The 23,725-nt window shown below is 40.0% G+C and overlaps 1 protein-coding gene across 1 annotated transcript in view; it reads left to right on the top strand.

The window, feature by feature from the left end:
* LOC146475584 (uncharacterized) overlaps positions 1 to 23,725 on the top strand; it is an 873,425-nt gene that overhangs the window by 312,086 nt on the left and 537,614 nt on the right. The window contains exons 6-9 of the mRNA XM_085116063.1: positions 12,125 to 12,196; positions 14,527 to 14,598; positions 18,917 to 18,988; positions 20,099 to 20,170. Coding sequence (XP_084972189.1) covers positions 12,125 to 12,196; positions 14,527 to 14,598; positions 18,917 to 18,988; positions 20,099 to 20,170 — 288 coding nt within the window. The remainder of the gene's footprint in view (positions 1 to 12,124; positions 12,197 to 14,526; positions 14,599 to 18,916; positions 18,989 to 20,098; positions 20,171 to 23,725) is intronic.

Raw genomic sequence — 23,725 nt, 5'->3', positions numbered from 1 at the left:
CCTGAGGGTGTTCCTTGTTTATTTGTGTATTCTTGTTTTGCGGTCCAAAGTCATTTAGCTGTTAAAATCGTTGCGCCACGGGTGCAGATAGTCAGGCAACAGAAACAATCATTAAATACAAAAATAATTTACTGTGAAGGTAGAGAAGCATGTGTGGCGCAGTGTTATGCTACATGCCCTCCGGGGATGAGGGCTTTAAGGCTCAAATCTACCTTGGAACCGAATATTAAAACGAAACCATCCTTTTGGTAGAGCTTTGAATTCATTATTGTTTCCTCATCGTTTGTCAGTTATTATCTTAAGCTAGGCACTTTCAAATAAAAAGCGGCTATGAACAATGGCCAAATTTTTTCTTCTCAAAGCGAAGCGAGTTTGCATTATGCTATTAAGGTTTTTTGAAGCGCTCAAGTAATCAAGCTCGGCTTGTGGCAATCAGATTCCATCTCATCTAATATTCTTTACAGTCTCAGAGAGGAGTCATAAAGCTATTTACGTGAGTACCAACATAAAATTACAGTTAAGCAATGGAGGACTTTTTCCGTGTTTACATACCCTCATCTAAACACGAGGGGGTTGGGAGGATTTGAGACAGATATGCAAACCCGAGACGCAGTCGAGGGTTTGCATAACTTTCGAGAATTCTGCCAACTCCCCGAGTGTTTACATGAGGCTATGTAAACATGGGAAAAAAGTCCTATTTGTTTTGTAAACTATTTCTAAAAAAAATGATTCGACAAATGATGGGAAATTGTATTTATTTATTTCTTGATTGAAATAGATGTTCACAGTACACGCCCTGGACAATCATATTTGCTACTAGCCAATGAAAACGCACATCTGACAACACATGAACCAATCAAAATTTTCGTTATAAAAGTCAACATCAAGTTGAAGCGAGCCCCGTGTGGATGGCGGCGATTTCAGCTTTGAATTCTCGTAAATCTTTCAGAAAAATGCCGAACATTCGGTGAAAAGTAGAAGAAATGTTCAAAATATGCGATTATGCAAGGAAAGAACTTCAAGATGAGGAGTGTATTGAAGCTTAAAATGAATGTCATTGTGCATGATCGCTCTTGAAAGTTACGTAAACTAGTCCGATGTGGCAGCCTGAGATGGCTGAGAAGTCGAATCGTTCATCTTGCCTTGTGAAGTTTTGCTGTTTAGGAATCATAGCACAAGCAGCGGATCCAGACTGTGAAGTTGATGCTGGTAATAGTAATCGTAACAGTAGATTATTACGCTGAAAAAGTCTCGGAGAAAATACATTTTATACAAATTTGACAGCCAAAACACGGCAACCGGCCGTACAAAGTTTGATTTGAAACATTTATAGTCTGTAGCATATAGTTTTGTGTTCGTTTTCGTGTACATTTTTTGAAAAAAGAATGTCTTTTGGCAAATTAAATTGTGGTACTCCGATGCAAAAATTACCTTGAAACACGTTTACTGCGTATTTGTTGCATATTTTGTCGTCTTCAAATGAGCTCTCTCGACGAGGTTGTCTAGCGAGGCAGGCAAACCGCTGTGGTTCTTCTTTCCTTTGCTTTTTTTCCCTCGGGATCAGGAGAAAGGAGATAGGCAAACCCGATCAAAATTTTGGGAACTTTTCTCCATTTCCTTAACAGTTTTACTTAAAATTACTTTGCGAGTCTTGCGAAAGTTTTGAAATGTTTTCAAATTGTACCCGGAGACACAGAAAACGTGACATCACAACCGTATTTACATACTCTCATCAGGAGCCCATTACCCTGAGCGTACAACTTTCATACCGAGTCTGTGAAAAGGCGTTTTCACAAGTAGAGCTATTTTTAAACTAGCCTTTCCCGTGAATTAGTTTTGGGTAACCAATCACAAGCGATTGTGTAAGAGACTGTTATTACGTAACTAGAATGACTCGTCCACATGTTGACGGGCCAACGCGACTATAATAAAGCCTTCAACGGTACCTTAAATCTGCTTAGTGATGACGTTTATCTTGATCATAAAGGGAAAAACTCAAATATACTGAATGGAGGTTTTCTGAGCCATAAGGAGAAGTTTTTCATATGCCATTGGTTATGCTAGCTCTGTCGCATTTTTTTAGGTTTACCGGCTCGGACTTTAAACTGCAAGATATCAGACGGCGCATTAATAAATGCTATGAAGACATGGGATCCATGAATTTCGTAACTCGTGATTTCATGCTTATCTGCAGTGAGATTGCAGGATGTTCGTTTATCACGTATATGAGTCCAATAAATCCGCATCTTTAGGAGACAGCGCTAAATATATGTCATCTATGAAGACATAGGATCCGTGGAATTCGTTGCTCGTGATTTCATGCTCGTGCTATTTATCTACATTGAGATTGCAGGGTGTTCGTTTATCACGTATATGAGAGTCTAATAGCTCCACGTCTTTACAAAGTTGATCATTGTTGTCTCTCGCTTTCGAGAGGTTTGGCCTCTCGCAGTTTTTCTTTTCAGCTCCGTTGCCTCCTGACTGAACGACAAGTATTATGTTTTATCTCCATTGTTTTGTGGGTAAGCTCGCATCTGGTAGATATTAAAAGCAAAGACAGTCGGCAACTGTAATGCGAGTCTCTAAGATGCTTCAGAGATTTCTTGTGACAAATGTTTAGTGTTTGTTTTTGCAAAACGATGCAAAACATTCTGGCAATCTGAATGTTCCACTTGTGATTTCACCGGCTGTGTTCCGGCGTAAATCGGACTATCCAGTCGCCTCTCGCCGTCTGGAAAAATTATAAGGCGAACAGCCTGAGCCAGTACTAGAATCGAACAAAAGGGTCTTCGAGTGGTAATGAAAAGAGCCAACATCGGTTCATTTGTCGCGGGTCCTTGTTCCACAAGAGATTCAGGGAAGGGGGACAAATCTGACACGAGAGATCGCACCTCGCAAAAATAACCCGCTCTGCTTACAGCTTGACTCCATTCCCGCAGCCGTTCATCTCCTTCCATAATTTTCTTCAGTGAAGATTCTTTCGATGCCGCCTGCAGAAATTTTAGTTCTTGTCTGAGCTCTAGGCTTAGTCGTAAGGCTTTCTTTACTGAAGCGCTCTTGTCGACTAAAGAATTGTTGTGACCCTCCGGACCTTCCTCGGCCGCCGGAGACGAACACGTAGCTGACTCTTCAACTTCTAAACGGGATTCATTTGTTTTAAAAGGATTTTCTACATCCTGATCGGACCTTTTCATTGTTTTGCAATACTATTTAAGGCCTATTTGACCATTGTGAAAACCGTCAGAGCGATATATCGAAGGGAGACTCGCGTATATTCGCACTCAGAGATAAACTTATGCAAAGGTAGGCCGCAACTTCACATGTTGAAAGTGAAAATAAAACGCATGGTATTGTGGGAAGGCCCTCTAATGGAAGGGTGGATTGGAATGATGGAAAACGACAAGTGGAGAACGGAATAAAGTACCAAAAAAATCGTAGCTTCGCCGCCATTTTTTTTAAATCAGATTTGTTTCGATACGGACGTCACCGGAAACGGTAGTTATCGCGGGAAAGGCGTATCTAAAAATAAAACTACTTTTGTAAACGCCGTTGCACAAATATAAGGAAGTTGCACGCTCCGGGTAATGGGCTCTTGCTCTCATCTTGACACACCTATCGACCAATGAGAGCGCGCGTACTATCTCAAATATTTTATAATGTACTGTATTGTGAAACAATGTCAATGTTTTCTTTGTCTTGGAGAGCGTTTTTCAAGTCATACTTTCTTGTGAGGTTCATGCAAAGGTTTAGGCTACTAATTTGCATAATTGAGAAATGGTAGTATTAGGAAGTCTTAAAACCATTGACATATTGGGAATATTATGATAGACATTTCGTATTCAAATTAGAAACTGATACTAGAAAAGGAAAAAGTGTTTCTTTGCCAATAAACGCGATTTCATTTAAGATTTCCGTCTTATTAATGATGCAAGATTTTTATCGCAGAAAGGACAGCCCCTTGCAATTGTAGTTTACTTGTATAACCTTCGGTACTAAAGAAAAGCAAGGTTTAAGGTGAATAATTTAGCTTGCTGCTGATTATTGGCATATCGTGAATATTAACTGATATTTTGTATCCAAATTTGAAACTGATATATAGAAAAGGGAAAAACTGTTTTCTTTTTCAACGAGCAACATGATTTCGTTTAAGATTCTCGTGTCATTTATGGTGTAGAGTTTTTAATGGAAAAAGACTGAGCACTATAAAAGGAAAACAAGTTTGAGGGAGAATATAATTTGAGTAGCATGTGCTCGATGACATATAGGGAATATTGTTGGACATTTTTTGTCAAATTAAGAACGATGCTAATTATTTCTTTTCAGAGAGAATCATGCTTACGGTTTGAATACGCCTTTGATAAAATTGTGGGATAAAGTCAATTTTAAATCAATAAATAGTTAAAACTATTTTGACGACTTGAACAAAAAACTAAGCCTTTGTGTAAGTATCTTCAACTGCAGGAAAAAGGAACTATAAAATTTCATAAGATTATTAATTTAACGCGGCCATTGTCATCCTTTGTACCATACATGGAAAGTTTTAATATCCTCTTTCTAATTCACGACGTGTGGTCCTTTTTAATTACGAACGCATTAAGAATTTTAATATACAGGAGCTGAGTTATTGAGATCAAATGACCGAAATGTTGTCCAAACCACGACAAGTCCTGTGGCCATCTAGACCTAAAAAGCTAAATATTCATACCATTTGGCTAAACACGCTTATAGCAAAAACGCTCCTATAGCCTATGTAGGAGAGTCGAATTTTGAAGTCCTACCCCTCCCCCTAGATCAACTGGCTAGCTTCCTTCGTAATATTGCTTTTTTGATATTTCATAATGGCAAGAAACGTCTCTCAGAAATCGTCGTGTTTGACAATCTTTTAAGCTTAATGTCTCGGAGTCAGCGCTTTTATATTAAAATTAAATGCTAATGCGTAATACGTTCGTAATGAAAAACGAGCCCTCATGGTGAATTGGAAAAAAAAGATATTCAAAACTTTCCATGCATGACGCACAAAAGAACGTCTTCTTTAGATTTGTGATTAACAAGGATAAGTCTTGTTTAACTTTAAGAGCGGTTTTGACCACGGCAGCCTCCTTGGTTTGAAGAAGAAAATAGATTTTGATCACTTTTAGCTGAATAGAGTGAGGCTGGTCTGGAATTGGTTATAGTTGTCACGAGTAAAATGGAGTTGAAAGCCCTAGCGAAGTCCTACTCACATGTTCGACATATTCATATCGGTTGCTGAACCAATTTGGCTTCTTGTATGTTTGTAGCGAGTTAACATGATTATTTGGAGAATTTGGATGGTATGCAATCGACAGGATGGTTGTGTCTAACATAGTTTAGGAAAAAAAAATTGATCTGAAATTAGGCAAGAGTTTTAAGAAGCGCGATACCCCCGGTGGCAAGACGCAGTTGTAGTCATTATTATTTGTCAGTAAAAGACGCTTTACTGTCTCTGTGTCTTAACCATAAGCAAACTGTAAGGCTCTATGTGAAATCAATTAGGGCGGATTATCGAAGCAACAAATTGCAGCAAGTGAAAGGAGTTACATGCAAAATGCAGCTGCAGCCTTAATTTGCAAGTAAAAGAAGCATTAGTGTTCCGGTGTCTTAACCATAAGCGAACTGTTAGCTACGGGTTAAGCACATTCTGTATTTTCGATTGTTTGAAGCTACACAAACGGTGTCCATTCTAGCAAAGGTACGTTTTGAAATCAGTTATTGACGCCCGAGTTTAAATAATACATTAAGGGTTTCCAGTAACAAGAGAAATATTAATGTATGTAGTACAGTAAAAGTCATGGCGGTTCAGTACCAAAAAAACAAGAAGAAAAAAGGTTCAGCGAGAATAATTTCCCACTCAATTCGCCATTGACTTATTGGGAATATCATAACACGAGGTGTGATATTAAAATATCAGAGTACCTTATCAGAGTATGCTTAAAGGCAAGGAAAACAAAAAGGCCGAGGGAGAATGATTTGAATCTGCTCATTGACATATTGGAAATATTATAATAGACATTTGGTATTCAAACTAGGAACTGATACTAGAAAAGAAAAAATGTTTTCTTTGCCAAAAAAACACGATTTCGTTTAAGATTTCCGTCTTATTAATGATGCAAGATCTTTATCGCAAAAAAAGACATCTACTTGTAATTGTAGTTTACTTGTATAACCTTCTACAAAAGGATAGCAAGGTTCAGGGTGAATAATTTGGCTTGCTGCTGATCATTGACATATTGGGAATATTAACTGACATTTTGTATCCAAATTTGAAACTAACATTCAGAAAAGGGAAAAACTGTTTTCTTTACCAAAGAGCAAAATGATTTCCTTTAAGATTCTTGTCTTGTGTATGGTTTAGAGATTTTAACGGAAAAAGATAGCGCTATAAAAGGAAAACAAGTTTGAGAGAGAATATATTTGCCTAGCATCTGCTTGTTGACATATAGGGAATATTGTTGGACATTTTGTGTCAAATAAAAAACGATGCTAATTATTTCTTTTCAGAGAGCATCATGCTTACGGTTTGAAAACACCTTTAATAAAAATGTAAAATAAAATCAACTGAACTATTTTGACGACCTGCATCAAAATCTAATTCTTCAACTGGAGGTAAAAGGCACTCTAAAATTTAACAAGAGTATTACTTTTTATCACAAATTTAACGCGGCCATTGTTATCCTTTGCACCAAACATGGAAAGTTTTAATATCTTCTTTTTAATTCGCCACGTGCGGTCCTTTTTTATTACAAACGCATTAAGAATTTTAATATAAAAGCGCTGAGTTATTAAGATCAAATGACCGAGATGTTGTCCAAAACACGACAATTCGTGAAGCCATCTAGACCTAAAAAGCTTAATATCCATACCCTTTGGCTAAACACACTTATAGCAAAAACACTACTAACGCTTATGCAGGAGAGTCGAATTTGGAAGTCCTCCCCCCCCAAGCAACCCCCCCCCCCCCCCCCCAAGCTCAACTGGCTTCTTTCCTTCGCAATATTGCTTTTTTAATATTCCATAATGGCAAGAAACGTCTCTCAGAAATCGTTGTGTTTAACAATCCTTTAAGCTTAACATCTCCATGTCAGCGCTTTTGTATTAAAATTAATTGCGAATACGTAATACGTTCGTAATGAAAAACGAGACCTCATGGTGAGTTGGAAAAAAAAGATATTAAATCTTTCCATGCATGACGCAAAAAATAGCAACTTCTTCTATAAATTTGTGATTAACAAGGATAAGTCTTGTTTAACTTCAAGGGTGGTTTTGACAGCGGCAGCCTTCTTAGTTTGAAGAAGAGCATAGAATTTGACCACATTTGGCTGAATACGGTGAGGCTGGTCTGGAATTGATTTTAGCTGTCACGAGTAAAATGGATTTGAAAGCCCTAGCGAAACATGTTTGACATATTTATATCGGTCGTTGAACCAATTTAGCTTCTTGTATGTTTGTAGCGGGTTAACATGATCATTTGGAGAATTTGGATGGTATGCAATCGACAAGAAGGTCGTGTCTGAAATAGGTTAGGACATATTTTGGTCTGAAATTAGGCAAGAGTTTCCAGACGCGCGCTACTCCTTGGTGGCAAGATGCAGTTGTAGCCATTATTATTTGTCAGTTAAAGACGCCTGACTGTCTCTGTGTGTTAACCATAAGCAAACTGTAAGGCTCTATATGAAAGCAATTAGAGCTAATTAACGAAGAAACCAATTGGAGCAAGTGAAAAGGGTTACATGTGAAATGCAGCTGCAGCCTTAATTTGCAAGTAAAAGAAGCATTAGTGTTCCGGTGTCTTAACCATAAGCGAACTGTTAGCTACGGGTTAAACACATTCTGTATTTTGGATTGTTCGAAGCTAGACAAACGGTGTCTATTCTAGCAAAGGTACGTTTTGAAATCAGTTATTGACGGCCGGGTTTAAATACTGAATTGAGGATTTCTAGTAACAAACAAAATATCCCTGTTGACTTCTTTCGAGAAACGGATTTTCCGCTGTCTTTAGTTTGTATGTTGTCCCGTGCGGAACTCTGTGAGCCCACGACAGAAGAATCTCCAGTGGAGATGTCGATGAGCAACTGGTCGACAACTTTCGTGCCGCCATTGCCGCCATGTGCTTCGGTCATGACTGATTGCAGCCTATTGTGACCGTGTAATCGCACAGAATAAGTCCAGTGGACTTTTGTCGCAATGACAAGGGTGTTACCTTTGCTTCTTTTCGCATTGATTTCTGGGATTGGATTGTGCAGTCTCATGGGATCCCTACACTAAATGATGACGAAATAGAAAACATGGCTGCTCAGTACCAGAAAAACAAGAAGAAAAAAGGTGAAGCGAGGATATTTTCCCACACATTTAGTCATTGACTTATCATAACACGAGGTGTGATATTAAAATATCAGAGTATCTTATCAGAGGGAGGCCGAGGGAGAATGATTTGAATCTGCTCATTGACATATTGGAAATTTTATAATAGACATTTCGTATTAAAATTAGAAACTGATACTAGAAAAGGAAACAAAATGTTTTCTTTGCCAAAAAACACGATTTCATTTCATATTTCCGTCTAATTAATGATGCAAGATCTTTATCGCAGCAATGACAGCTACTTGTAATTGTAGTTTACTTATATAACCGTCTACAAAAAAAAAACTATGGGGAAACTAAACATTTTTCAGAGAAAATAAAGCTCCAAATTGGATAAAAATGCCATACATCACATTGTATTTTACTGTCTTTTAGAATAATTGTTGCTTAATTATCTCTAAAAATTGCGTGGTTACACCCAATTTAATTTTTGGATATCAAAAACCCTTGCTAGGATCTGATTTCCCCGCATAGTCATAAACCGCACAAAAATACTTTTTTTTATTAGTAGGCACCGTTCTTAGGGTATTTGCCTGTTCTTCTTTGCAGGTTTTCCTTTCTTTGCCAAGTAATACCAATGTTGTGATAATCAGTGTTTAGCAAGGATGGACGAATGGTTTCTTAAAGCCCTTATTTTACACGTTTCCTTACTGTGGATAAGAGGAGGTAAGTGTCAAGCCGATTTTTCTCATGGGATAAAATTAGAGCATACATGATATTACCATTAAATTATTGTAAGTAAATTAATAAACACAGAGAATACGCAGATTTGTTAGACTACTGCGGATAGTACAAAAAAATGAAACCCAGAGAGAGAAGGATGGGTAAAGCTAACAAAGAGAGACCGCAGCTCACCTTTGAGCAACACTGTCACACTAAATAACCAAACGAAGAAACTTGACAAGATAAAAACCACGCAAGGGGGGTTGTGTCCCTTAATAATTGTTTTGACAAAGTGAATCCCATAAATTAAAAGAAGCAGATTTCCAGACAGTACCACCTGAGACGCTTCGAGGGATATGGAGCAATTCCAGTACCCAAGGAGAAATCAAACGTTTTCTTGGCCAGACCAGATCACTTGCATGTACTCCAAACCAGTGGCCTAGCAAGAGCCGCCGTACATTCAGAGTCTGGAGAAACAACCATCCCATTTGGTACGGCGAGTTTTAAGATATAGCCGTTGAAAAGAGGTGACAGAAAACAGCGCAACAACGTTTTTGCTATAGATGCCACGGAGAGACCCACCACGGAATATCGTTCCCACAGTCCCGATTTTGTGGTTTCAAGGGACGCACAACAGGGCGTGCTACATTGAAAAGAAAGGAGAGGCCAGGGATTGCAAGAAAGGGCAATATGAGTGAAAGCTACAATCGTCAGCCCCAAAACGTCCATCGTGATGAAACTAGAGTAGCTCCTGTTAGAGATACCACGGAGGCGGAGACCACACAGGTCTTACCGGAGATATCGCACACAACAGCAATGCAGATGAAAGAAACTAGAGGTGAATATCTCGCACTGAAGTAAGCAACAGCAGTAATCAAAAATGGCGAAAGAGGAGTGGTCGTTAATGCGCTACTGGACGACGCCAGTAGTAAGACATACATCAACAGTTGAATTAGAACTTCAAGGGGAGAACCGTAGAGTAACTGCTAAAGTTCTAAATTTCACACAGACAGCCTCGAGACAAGAATCCTCGAGCTAAATCTTGAAAGCTTAGATGGAAAGATGTATGTAAAGATAGCAGCTTTCACTGCAGAACTCGTTTCAGGGAACATTGGAGTAATCAACTGGGCTAAATACGCGAAGAAGTGGGAGTATCTTACCTTTACCTTGGAGCACGCCCAATCATCGCCGTTTTCGTGAGTATCAACTAGAGAGGGATGTTGGAGGAAAGCCAGTAAAAACAGTTTCACGGCTAACGACCCTCCGATAGACATGTATCGGTGATGCAAATAGTACTCATCAGGGAAGCTATCGAACAAGTTTGGCTCACACTTATTTTATACGTGCTGACGATAAGAGCAGCAACTAAATTGCAAACTCCAAACGTTCTTGCAGATAGAGGTGCTTAGTCACAGCATTGAGACTTCGAATGAGAAATACCGCACTCGAAAAACTTAAGCGATCAATCAAATTTGCGAGCACGAGGTTCGAAGTCGAATTGCTTTGGAAAGACGACCGGTCAGTGTTACCAGACAACTACGAGACAGCCCTGGGACGGTTGAGAAGTACAGAGAAAAGAATTCTTAAAGAGCTAGAAGAAAGGTTGCGTAAGGAAGATCCCAAAAACAGAGAAAAAGCCCCTTGAGTCTTATTACCTACCGCCAGACAAAGCAACGACGAGGACGAGCATTGTGTCTGACGCGGCAGCCAAGTGCGAGGGGATCTCCTTGAGCGATGTCATACACCAGGGACCTAGGTTGCAGCCAGAGCTTTTCAGCGTTTGATACGGTTCCCGGGCAACCAATAGATTTAGTCTGTGGCATAGCAGACATGTATCTCCGCACAAGTCTTAAACCAGAAGATAGCCGGTATAATGGACTTTTATGGAGAGTGCTCGACCAAACCAAGGTACCAGATGAATATGAACTTTTAAATGAGTGGCATTCGGAATAAATTCATCGCAATTTCAACCACAGTTCGTCGTACAAGAACATGTGAAGAAGTATCAATAAAATTTTCCACTGGTTACTGTGACAATACTATCTCTGGCAATATTATCTCTAACTATCTCTCAACATATATGTACGATAGCATGAATTCAGCTCCAGACGATAAGACAGCCATAGACTTGTATAATATACTTTCGACGCTGTGGAAGAATGCTCACGCACGTAAATGGCTGTCTAATTCAGAAGAATTGTTGTGGGAGATATACCAGCAGCGGAGAGTAGATCTAGATAATGGGGAAGCTGTCCTCTGTTAAGACACTTGGAGTACCATGGCTAGAGAGGAAAAACATGTTCATCTTCCGATTGCATCCACCTCGAGATGTGTACAAATGTAAGAACTAATAAAGCGCAGTTTCCTGAGAAGAATAGCCACATTTTTCGAACCTTTGGGATTTTGGACGCCATATACCTTTCGAGTAAAGGCTTTGTTTCAAGAAATCTGGACCACGGGCATCGACTAGTGAGGAGTCGCTTCAGTTGTAACAGGAAAAGAAGGCTAGGTGGTGAAGTAAAGTCTCACACAAGTCCTCAACAGTGGAGATATTTTTAACTGAAGAAAACTCAGCTGATCGTCTAACAAGAGGCTTATCAGTAGAGGAGTTAGCGAGTAAGGACACATGGTGGGAAGGACCTTTGTATTTGGAGGGGAAAAAATCTGAATGGGCAGTAGATCATATCATGAAACAGCAACTAAAGAGGTCAGGAAACAAGCACGCCTACAAGCAGACTGCAGCAATAGAGGGACAACTGTGTTAGCTATCAAAAACAATGCTACGCAGCGGCTTAAAGCGAAAAACTGCGAAGATCTTTCTTCTCTTTCATCTTCCACCCGCAGTACAAATATATGTCTTATGTATTTATATTAATATTTTTCTACAAAAATGTCGGTCGCTCCCTCGGGTCACAAATGTTTGGAAGTCTTCAACAGATTCTCGGAAAGGTGCCGTTGATCTATAATTAAATACAGGCAGTTTTCTGACAGGTATCATGGATAAGTTTGCAAGTACACCACCTTGAAAAACTGGTTTACAAGATGTCTCTATTTATTGTGTTTCTTAATTGATTCTTAACAGCTACTTTGACTCCACGGACAAACCCACCAACCACAAACAGATTAGCGTCTCAGACACCGATTCCGGCAACAGGTAATATATGACTTGTATTTTTTCAAAGGCCCATGTTCACCCAAGAGACATTGCGCGCCGAGCTGAATTTCGCACAGTCGAAAATTCAGAAAATTACCAGCGAGCGCTAAATAGCGAAAGTAATCCACATTCATCGAGCTCATTTCCTGGAATATCACTATTTTTCGTGTCACTAAGCTTTGTATAATATCCTCTCGCTTTATTTATGTGGATGTTTTCAAGAACAGTCTTCGTGTGGAAAGGAAAATTGGAAAATCGTCGGTCGCTTCTAAGTAACATCTCGCCGTTGACAATGTAGTTGTACAGTTGTTATTCCGAAGGAATGTATTCGTCTCGCTTTTATTCTGAAACAAAGAAGCGGGAGGATTTGTTGTCTCCATGCATGCATCTGTTGTAGCGATGTTCCTGATTTCTACGGATGTCTGACCTTAACACGTAAGTTTTTTTAGCTCCATTCGATTTTATTCTCCCGATTCCTGTAAACAGCGTTGCGAAGAGACGTAATAAACTGTATGGTTTTCTAGGTGGCGTTCCTTCGTTTTTTCTTATTGTCACAGGCAAATAAATTAAAATACCCATTTGCTTAGTAAGCTGCAGATTCGTTCGTAGCATCGTTGCTTTATCATCAAAGGTAGAAATAATTTCATGATAGTAAGATAGACCAGATCGGCGCAGCTCGCTATAATTTTGGAAGCGATGTTAACTGAGCTAACGAGTCCAGCACTGTTAATTTCATTTCATGTCAGCTTTTATAATAATCGAAAGGACACTTTAAGATTACTGTCTAACTTATACAACAATAGAATGAAAATCTTGGCACAAAATTATTTAATGTTGAGGGCTGCCGGCTTTAACTGTTCGACTGTTTCGCCGCGTCGCTCAAAGGAATGAATGCAGAAAAACGAACCACACCTCGAATTTCGTTCGCCGAGAATTTTACACAAAGGAGTACAAAGAACTCGAGTGCTTTGGAGAGTACATATTTGTTATAGGTTTAGAGATTAAAATAAATCGGAGCGACTGAAACGAAATCAACCAGTCCGATTTGCGTGGTCTGATTTATTTTGAATGCGCCAGGACTTTCATCCCAGCGGGAATATTCTGGTAAACCAATCAGATCGCAAGACTAAACAATAGAAGCGATTTTAAACAATAACAAACGGCCGCAAAGCCGAATGGGTGAAACTGGGCCTTTAAGTATATATTACTAAATTTCGGTTTTCAAAATGTAATGTTACATTTGCCGACAACTTTCACATGGAAACTGAGCGACGATGAATAATTTGAAATTTTAAGGAATTTTAAGAGAGCAAGCCATTACAGTTCAGTTTTAAAAAAGAACCATTTCGATTAAAAACAATTTCTCCATTAATGTAGTTTCTATTAATATGCTAAAAGAGATTTTCTTATCATTATGAGCCATTTGAATTAGCTTCTCTATTCCATTTTGTACGCATGCGCTGTGGCATTTGCTAATTGCTTTATCGGCTTGGATTTTTCGTCGGTGACCCTTGTAGATTTAAAAAATTCGACTTGATCCTTTGTCAGCGACATCAAAGGCGAAATTACGACAGCTATGGATTGAAAGTTCTACCGTTTCACGACATCAAAAACCATTGGTGCAGCTGGGAAAATTAGAGACTTTCCCAATCGTGTCAGTAAAATAATATAACGAATGCATCTTGCATGTTAGCCAACTTTTTCAACAATTTCTATTGCACAGCTTTAAGATTTTGAATCTTAAACTTCTCAATAACACGATCAAATACTATCCACTTAATTCGCCATAACCCTCTTAAAGCTAATTTATGTAATTTAAGTTGCCTGGTCGATTCAGGCAAACACGTTTCTCATAGGTTGAAATAATATTAACAATGCCAAGGTGACGCGTCCAACTGTCTCTTCGGGGATGAGCGTGCACTCATTTCGCGAACAGCAGCTAGTAATCGATCCTAAGCTCACAAATGTTTAAAGAACTTTAACAGATTCTCAGAGAGTGAGCGTTCTTCTTTTAAAATAAATGGAACTACTTGAAAATATAATAAAAATTTGCCGGTTATTGAGAGGCCCTCTATGACATTTAGATACATGTAGAGAAAATACCTAGCCAATGTTTGACTGATCGCCGCTGATTGTTCCTGATACTGAGGATTATAAAACATCTGTTTGTATTTGTCAAAAACTACCACATTTAAATTTCCCGTCAATCTGCAATAGAAAACCAGGCGGTTTTCTGACAAGCATCGTGGATAAGTTTGCAAGTGCACCACTTTGACAAACTGGTTTCGAGATTTCTCTATTTATTTCGTTTTTAATTTGATTCTTAATAGCCAATGTGACTCCGTGGACAACCACACCAACCACAAACAGAGCAGCGTCTCCGACACCGAGTCCAGCAACAGGTAATATATGACTTGTATGTTTGAGGTATATATTACTGAAATAAGGTTTACAATTTAACATTACACTTGTCGACAACTTTAGCATACAAATTGCGCGACGGTGAGGAATTGAAGATTTAAGAGAGCTTACCATCACCAGTTACTTTAAAAATGGACCAATTCAGTGAAAAGCTGGTTTGCCTAGGTATCCATTAATGCATTTTATAACACACTTCTTAACAAGAAACATTATAATGCCTGCTTAGACAAACCACCGACAACACAAAGACCACAATTCATCATCTTCTTACTACTGTGTTGGCTACTTGGTGACTGTGTTTCTTTTTCTTCTCTTAGTATATATTGCTAATATATATTTTTTAAATTTAATGTAACTACCAACGTCTTCATGTCTGTGGAACAAAGTATTTTAATCGGAGCGACGTATTGAGTCGATACTGGTTTAAACTTGGTGGAGAAGGAAGGTTCCAAAAGCTGGTTTCTCACTCTACTCGGTTGCGGTGATGAGAATTTTATTGCACTTTTTCACTCTCCAAAGATTAATTCTGCTAGCCAAGTACATGAATTTGTTTCGTGAAACTTTGATAACATCTTTGATAACATCATGTAAATAGAGGATACCAATTTAAGGAGTCTTGCTTCAATACTTTACCCCTATCTAGACCGAGGAGTAGTTGGGAGTGCTGATTGTTGCCACGGCCACTTTTAACCTAGATAACTTTAAAATATTTGAGCCAACTATCTCAAACTTTAGGATTGTTTCAGAAATTTATCTAGAAAAAAAAAATTAATGTGGTCGTTAGTGTTCGTAGGCTTGCGTAGATGTTACCGTGGCAACCATTTTTTACAGGCATTTTTTTGGGGGGGAAATAGAAAACCTTTTTTAAAATGAAGAAACAACACTTCTTCCCGTATTTTTAAATATGTTTAGCTCATAACGTTGTTTGTGTATTGGTTTTGATAACTTTTCGTTCAATTTCGCGGCTCTCCTGAAGGTTTTTTGAAAATCCAGAAATCCAAGATGGCCGCCATTTGGCAATTATGACCTTTTTTACCACATGAAATGATGTTATCACTTCGCGCTGTGAACCTCAAAGGAGACGTCTTTAAACGTACTATCATATACTCCAACTGTTATAGAGGGGGGACAATCACCCTTCCCCGAACTCTAGACCTTCCCACAGAAGACAAAAAATAAAAGAGGCCCGGTCTAGACAAGGTTAATTTAAGATTTTCCAATATACATTAAACGAGTCTTCCGAATGACTTGTGTTACTAAAAACACATGTAATGTGTAATTAGTCTTTACTCCAAAGTTCCCGATTGTCATAAACTATGTATTCCAGCACCAACTGATACTAACAACATGCCAAGCTCACCTAATTAAAATGCACCTAAACACACAATTTTTCTTCAAAAATCCCTTATATTTTGGCGAAAATCTGCGAATCACCTAGTGTCGTATATTGTGCTTCCCAGAGATGAGAAGACTTACACGTCGGACAGAGAAAGGTTCGAGAGCGCGCCGAGAGATAAGCAGCTGACGGTTTTTAGTTTAATTAGATCTAGCCATTGGGGCGGAGAAGGAAGGAGAAGGTGGAAGAAGAATTTGCTCAAGAAATTAAGAGAGCTTGAGAGTCGGTACCGAAAAGATAAACAGGCATAACAGATCGCCAAGGAAAACGTCAAAGAAAACCAGTTAGCTCTGGAGACAGATATCAGCAAGGAACTCGGCCTAGAAGCAGAATTATACGACAAGAAGACTCGGAAAACACCACCAGGTACCGACCTCAGCCAGAGGGTCCACTAAGCAAAGCATCAGCGCCCAGAATTTTTCAAGCCCGTATTGACAAAGCAACTGCGGCTCCCGAACACAAGCTACTGTAGCTCAGACAGTACTTATTGGGCAAAGGGTTATAGGATATAGGATCATTCAACGTCTGCTTATGAAGCTGCTAAGAGCAAATTAGAAAGTATGGAGGAAGAAGAGGACAGATCGCATTCTACTTGGAAGCTAATCCGTACCGGTAACGTCAAAGATATAGAGAAGTTCGCTTTTATCCTAGACATCGCAGTTATCAACCTTTAAGAGGCTGGCCGACATTAGGAGTTAGGAAATGGATCGCTCTATGACAAGCTACAGGGGAAGACGATAGAGTAAATGCTGGCACAGTACCATCGATGGATTTTTGAACACAAGAAACAGCAGCTTGTTGAAAGATTACGACAATAAGCTATACAAGAATCAGAATTCCAGATAGTACCAGCTGAGACGCTTCGAAAGATATGGGGCAATTCCAGTACCCCGAAGAGAAATCTGGCCTACTAAGAGCCGCCGCACATGCAGAGTCTGTGGAAATAACCACCCCATTAATGCGACGAGTTTTAAGTTATAACCGTTGAAAAGAGGTGGCTGAAAGCGGCGCTACGACGTTTTTGCTACAGATGCCTGGGAGAGACCCACCGCGGAACATAGTTCCCACAGTCCCGACTTTGTGGTTTCAACGGACGCACAACAGGCGCGCTACATTGTAAAGCAAAGGGGAGGCCGGAGATTGCAAGAAACGGCAATAGGAGTCAGCCCTAAAAAGTCCATCAAGATGAAACAAAAGAAGCTCCAGCTAGAGATACCACAAAGGGGAGTCCACACAAATCTTTCCGAAGTAGATTGCACATAACAGCAATACACATGAAAAAAAAAAAAAAAACGTGAGGCGAATATGCTGCACTGAGGAAAGTAACACTAGTATTCAAAAATGGCACAAGAAGAGTGGTCGTTAAAGCGCTACTAGACGACGCTAGTAGTAAGACATACATCAACAGTGATGTAGCAGCTGAATTAGGACTTCAAGGGGAGAACCGTAGAGTAACCGTTAACGTTCTAAATGGTCGGACAGACAGCTTCGAGACAAAAATCTTCGAACTAAAACTTCAAAGCGTTGATGGAAAGATAATGTAAAGATAGCAGCTTTCATCGCAGAACGCGTTACAGGGAACATTGGAGTAATCAACTGGGCTAATACGAGAAGAAGTGGGAGCATCTAAAAGGTATTACTTTACCTTGGACCACGCCCAATCGTCGGCATTTTTATCGGTATCAATCAGTGAGGGATGCTAGAGGGAAGCCAGGAAAAACAGTTCCACGGTTAACGGCCCTCGGATGGACATGTATCGGCGATGCAAATAGTACTGATCAGGGAGGCTATTGAACGCGTTTCAGTCACACTTATTTTATACGCGCGGACGATAAGAGCAGCAAATAGATGATAAACTCCAAAGTTTCTTGGAGATAGAACTACTGAGTCACAGCGATCAATCTAATATGAGAGTGGTCGTTACGAGGTCGTTATCCCTTGGATAGACGATCCCAAAAACATAGAAAAAAAACAATTGGGTCCTGCTACTTACCACACTTTCCTGTTATAAGGCCGAAAATGCAACGACGGAGACGTTGAGGAGTCGCTAAAGTTGGAATAGGAAAAGAAGGTTAGGCGGTGTTTCAATGAATAGAGCAATTAGAGAACATAAAGACCGCGATGTCCTCAGCTGGTAGACAGGGATGTGAAGTTCTGCACGCATTCGTAGATGCCTCATTGAATATGCGTATGGAACTGTAGCGTATTACAGATATGAGCACAGACTAAGTGTATCGATATCGAAAGCATTGAAGATTGCAACTCGCGAAACCACGTTTTGGTCGAATAGTATGAACGTGTTATAGTAGATTTATCGCCGAAAAACGACATTTAAGCCGTTCGTTGTTAACAAAATTGGAGAAATACAGTCTCACACAAGTCTTCAACAGTCTGATCGTCTAACAAGAGGCTTATCAGTAGAGGAGTTAGCTAGTGAGGACACGTGATGGAAAGGACTTTTGTATTTGGAGAGTAAAAAAATCTGAATGGGCAGTAGAACATATCATGAAACAGCAACGAAGGAGGTCAGGAAACAAGCACGCCCACAAGCTTACTACAGCATTAAAGGGACAACGATGTTATCTATCTATCAAAAACAATGCTACGTAGCGGCTTGAAACAATAAAGCGCGAGGATCTTTCTTCTGTTTAATCTTTCACCCGCAGTTCAAATATATGTTTCATATATTTATATTAATATATTTCTACAAAAATGTAGGTCGCTCCCTCGGGTCACAAATATTTGGACGTCTTCAACAGATTCTCAGAAAGTTGCCGTTAATCCGCAATTAAATACAAGCGATTTTCTGCAGGTATCATGGATAAGTCTGGAAGTAAATCACCTTGAAAAACTGATTTACAAGACCTCTCAGTTTATTGGGGTTTTTAATTGATTCTTAACAGTTACTTTGACTCCGTGGACAAACCCACCAACCACCAACAGACCAGCTTCCCCGACACCGAGTCAAGCAACAGGTAATATATGACTTGTATTTTTTGAAGTATATATTACTAGATTTAGGTTTTCAAAAACTAACGTTACGTTTGTCGACGACTTTCACATACAAACTGCGTGACGATGAGTAATTGAAGATTTAAGGGAGCCAGCCATCACAGTTCAGTTTAAAAATGTACCATTTCGATGAAAAACAGGTTCTCCATTAATGTAGTTTAAAACACACTTCTTAAGAAGAAACATTACAATGCTTCCTTGGACAAACCAACAGATAACACAAAGAACACGATTCAATATTTTCTTACTACTAAATGGAATGTAGGTGACTGTATTTCCTTTTCTTCTCTTTTTTTTTTCTTTCCTCCCCAAGAAGAAATGGCGGGACCCGTGCACGGCCGACCATGTCTGTGACGTAAATTCAAAATTAAATTTATGCGGCTCAACTGGTCACCTTAAATGACATCCGACGGCAATCCCATGCTAAATTAGCTCAACAAAAATGGACGAGAGAGGGACCAAAACTCTGAAGATTGAAAGTATAATTTCGGGTGATTACTGAGATAGTTTCTTCTAGCCCGACAGGTGTTGAAACGCCTATGAAGACTACGGGTTCTACCCTCTCCGGGTGTCTGCTTTGTGGTATAGAGAAAATTCAGTAAACGTCGAAAGAGAACTAGTTTAAAAGGCAAAAGGCTAAAAGGGTAGCCAATGCTTTGGATTTCCAGATTAATAGCGTTGACGTCGAACAGCGGGTGGTTATCGAATGATTGCAGAACTTCAGCAGATTCTCAGAAAGTGCGTATTCTCCTTTGAAAACAAATGGAACTACTTGAAAATATAATAAAAATTTGCTGGTTGTTGAGAGGCCCTCCATGACCTTTGAATACATGTAGACAAAATAACTAGCCAATGTTTGACTGATCTCCCCTGATTGTTCCTGATACTGAGAATTATAAAACATTCGTTTGTACTTGTCAAAAACTGCCACATTCTAATTTCCCATGGATCCGCAATTAAATACCGGGCGGTTTACTCACAAGCATCGTAGATAAGTCTGCAAATGCATCACCTTGACAAACTGGTTTACAAGATGTCTCTATTTACTTCGCCTTTAATTTCATTCTCAACAGTCAATGTGACTCCGTCGATAGACCCACCAACCACAAACAGACCAGCGTCCGTGACACCGAGTCCAGCAGAAGGTAATAAATGACTTGTGTTTTTGAACTATATAATACTGGAATAAGGTTTTCAATCATACGTTAGACTTGTCGACAACTTTAGCATACAAATTGTTCGACGATGAGGAATTGAAGATTTAAGGGAGCTTACCATTACCGGTCAGTTTAAAAATTGACCAATTCAGTGAAAAACAGGTTCACCTAGGTCTCCATTAATGTAGTTTATGACACAATTCTTAACAAGAAACATAACAATGCCTGCTTGGTCAAACACACCGACAACACAAAGACCACAATTAACTATCTTCCAACTACTGCGTTGACTACTAGGTGATTGTATTTCTTTTTCTTCTCTTAGTATACGTTGCTAATAGATTTTTTTGAAAATGTAATTCAGCTGCCGCCTTCATGTCTCTTCATGTCTCCCCCCACCCCTCGACCTTCCCAGACCCAGAAAACAAAAAGAGAACCCGGTCTAGAAAGGGTTAATTAAGATTTTCAGGGCAGGAATTAACATTAAACGAGGCTTCCGAACGACTTCTGTAATTAAAAACACATAAATTGTGTAATTTTTTCTTTATTCCAAAGTTCCCGATTGTCATAAACCTTATATGCCAGCCCCAATTGATAGTAACGATTTGGGAAGGTCACTTAATTAAAGTGCACCTACCCCCCCCCCCCCCCCCCCCCCATTTTTCTACAAAAACCTTCATATTTTGCCGAATATCTGCGAATCATCCAGTATCGTATTTTGTGCTTCCCGGAGATGTGAAGGCTTACACGTCAAAGAGCGAAAGGCTCGAGAGCGCGCCGAGAGATAAGCAGCTAAGGATTTTAGTGAATAGCTAGCCATTGAGGCTTGAGAAGGAAAGGGTCGAAGTAAAATCTGCCCAAAAAATAAGAGAGCGTGAGAAAAGATAAACGGGCATAAAAGATCGCCAAGGAAAACGTCAAAGAAACCCATTTAGCCCTGGAGAGAGAGATCAGCGAGGAGCTCGGCCTAGAAGCAGAATTAGACGACAAGAAGACTCGGAAAACACCATCAGGCACTAACCACAGCTTGAGGGTCCACTAAGCAAAGCATCAGCGCCCAGTTTTTTCAAGCCCGTATCGACAAAGCAACTGCGGTACCCGAACGCAAGCTAATGTAGCCCGGACAGTACTTATCGGGCGAAGGGTTATTGAGAATTTGGATCATTCCATCTCTGCTTACCTCTACAAGTATTGAGGAAGAAGAGGACAGATCGCACTCTATTTGGAGGAACTTTGAGATTTTAAGCCAATCCGTGTCGGTAACGCCAAAGATATAGAGAAGTTCTCTGATATCCAAGACATCGAAGTTATCAACCTTAAAGAGGCTGGCCGACATAAGGAGTTGGGCAATGGATCGCTCTATGATAAGCTACAGAGGAAGATGACATACTAAATGCTAGCACAGTACCATCGATAGATTTTTGAACACAAGAAACCACAGTGCGTAGAAGCATTACGACAATGGGTTATACAAGAAGCAGAATTCCAGACAGTACAAGCTGAGACGCTTCGAGGGATATGGAGCAATTGCAGTACCAAAAGGAGAAATCAAACGTTTCCTTGGCCAGATCAGTTCACTCGCGGGGATCGATCATGCATGCATCCAAACCAGTGGCCTAGGAAGAGCCGCCGAACATGCAAAGTTTGTGGAAATAACCACCCATTTGGTGCGACGAGTCTTAAGGTATAACCGTTGAAAAGAGGTGGCCGAAAGCAGCCCAACAACGTTGTTGCTATAGATGCCAAGGAGAGACCCAACACGGAATACCGTTCCCACGGTCCCGATTTTTTGGTTTGTAGGGACGCACAACAGTCTTACTACATTGTAAAGAAAGGAGAGGCCGGTGATTGCAAGAAACGGCAATAGGAGTGACAGCTACAATCTTCAGCCCTTAAACGTCCATCGGGATGAAACTAAAGTAGCTCCAGTAGGAAATATTACGGAGGGGGAGTCCATACTAGTCTTACCGGAGACATCGAACACAACAGCAATGCACATGAAAGAAACTAGACGCGAATATGTTGCAATGAGGAAAGTAACAGCAGAAATGACAAATGGTGCAAGACGAGTGGTCGTTAATGCGCTATTGGACGATTCTATCAGTAAGACATACATCAACAGTTGAATTAGGACTTTAATGGGAGAACCGTAGAGTAACTGTTTACGTTCTAAATGGTCGAACCGACAGCCTCGAGACAAAAATCTTCCAACTAAATCTTAAAAGCTTAGATGGAAAGATAGATGTAAAGATAGCAGCTTTCACTGCAAAACGCATTTCAGGGAACATTGGAGCAATCAACTGGGCAAAATACGCGAAGAAGTTGGAGCATCTAAAGGGTATTACTTTACCTTGGACCACGCCCAATAATCGACATTTTTGTCGGTATCAATCAGAGAGGGGTGTTATAAGAAAACCAGTAAAAACAGTTGCACTGTTAATGGCCTTCGAATGGACACGATCGGCGATCCAAATAGTACTGATGAGGGACGCTATCGAACAAGTTTCGCTCACTCTTCTTTTATACGTGCCGATGATAAGAGCAGCAACTAAATTGCAAACTCCAAAAGGTCTTGGAGATAGAACTGCTAAGTCACAGCTTTGAGACTCCAAATGAGAAATTCGCGCTCGAGAAACTTAAGCGGCCTATCAAATTTGAGAGCGGGCGGTACGAAGTCCTAGTTCCTTGGAAAGACGACCGGTCAGTGTTACCGGACAACTACGAGACAGCCCTGAGATGCTTGAGAAGAACAGAGAAACGCATTCTCAAGGAGCCAGAAGAAAGGTTGCGTAAGGAAGATCCCAAAAACAGAGAAAAGCCCATTAAGTCCTATTGCCTACCACACTTATCTGTTATGAGGCCGGACGAAGCAACGGCGGAGACGAACATTGTGTCTGACGCGTCAGCCAAGTGCAAGGGGATCTTTTAGCGATGTCGTACAACAGGGACCTAAGTTGAAACGAGTGCTTTTCAGCGTTTTGATACTGTTCCACAAGCAAGCGATGGCGTTAGTCTGTGGCACAGCAGAAAGGTATCTCCGCATAAGTGACAATACCATCTCTGGCAATATTATCTTTAACTATCTGTCAACATATATGGACAATAGCATGGATTCAGTTTCAGACGATAAGACAGCCATGAACTTTTACAAAAAATACTTTTAACGCTGTGGAAGAAAGCTGCTATGCACGCACGTAAATGGCTGTCTAATCTAGAACAATTGTTGTGGGAGATACCAGCAGCGAAAAGTGGACCTAGATAAGGGTAAGCTGCCCTCTGTTTAGAAGTTCGGAGTACTATGGGAAGAGAAGGAAAACATGTTCATCTTCCGAGTTCATCCACCTCGAGATATGTACAGATGTTAGACCTACTAAAGCGCAGTTTCCTGAGAAGAATAACAACATTTTTCGCGCCTATGGGATTTCGGACGCCATATACCATTCGTGTATAGGCTTTGTTGCAAGAAATCTGGACCACGGGCAACGACTAGTGAGCAGTCGCTTCAATTGTAACAAGAAAAGAAGGTTATTCGGTGATTCAACA

Source organism: Pavona decussata, unplaced genomic scaffold, assembly GCF_977016875.1.
Source record: "Pavona decussata unplaced genomic scaffold, jaPavDecu1.1 SCAFFOLD_84, whole genome shotgun sequence".
NCBI classification, from domain to species: domain Eukaryota; kingdom Metazoa; phylum Cnidaria; class Anthozoa; order Scleractinia; family Agariciidae; genus Pavona; species Pavona decussata.
Note: the sequence above shows the minus strand (reverse complement) of the source record. Positions and strands in the feature narration are given on the sequence as shown.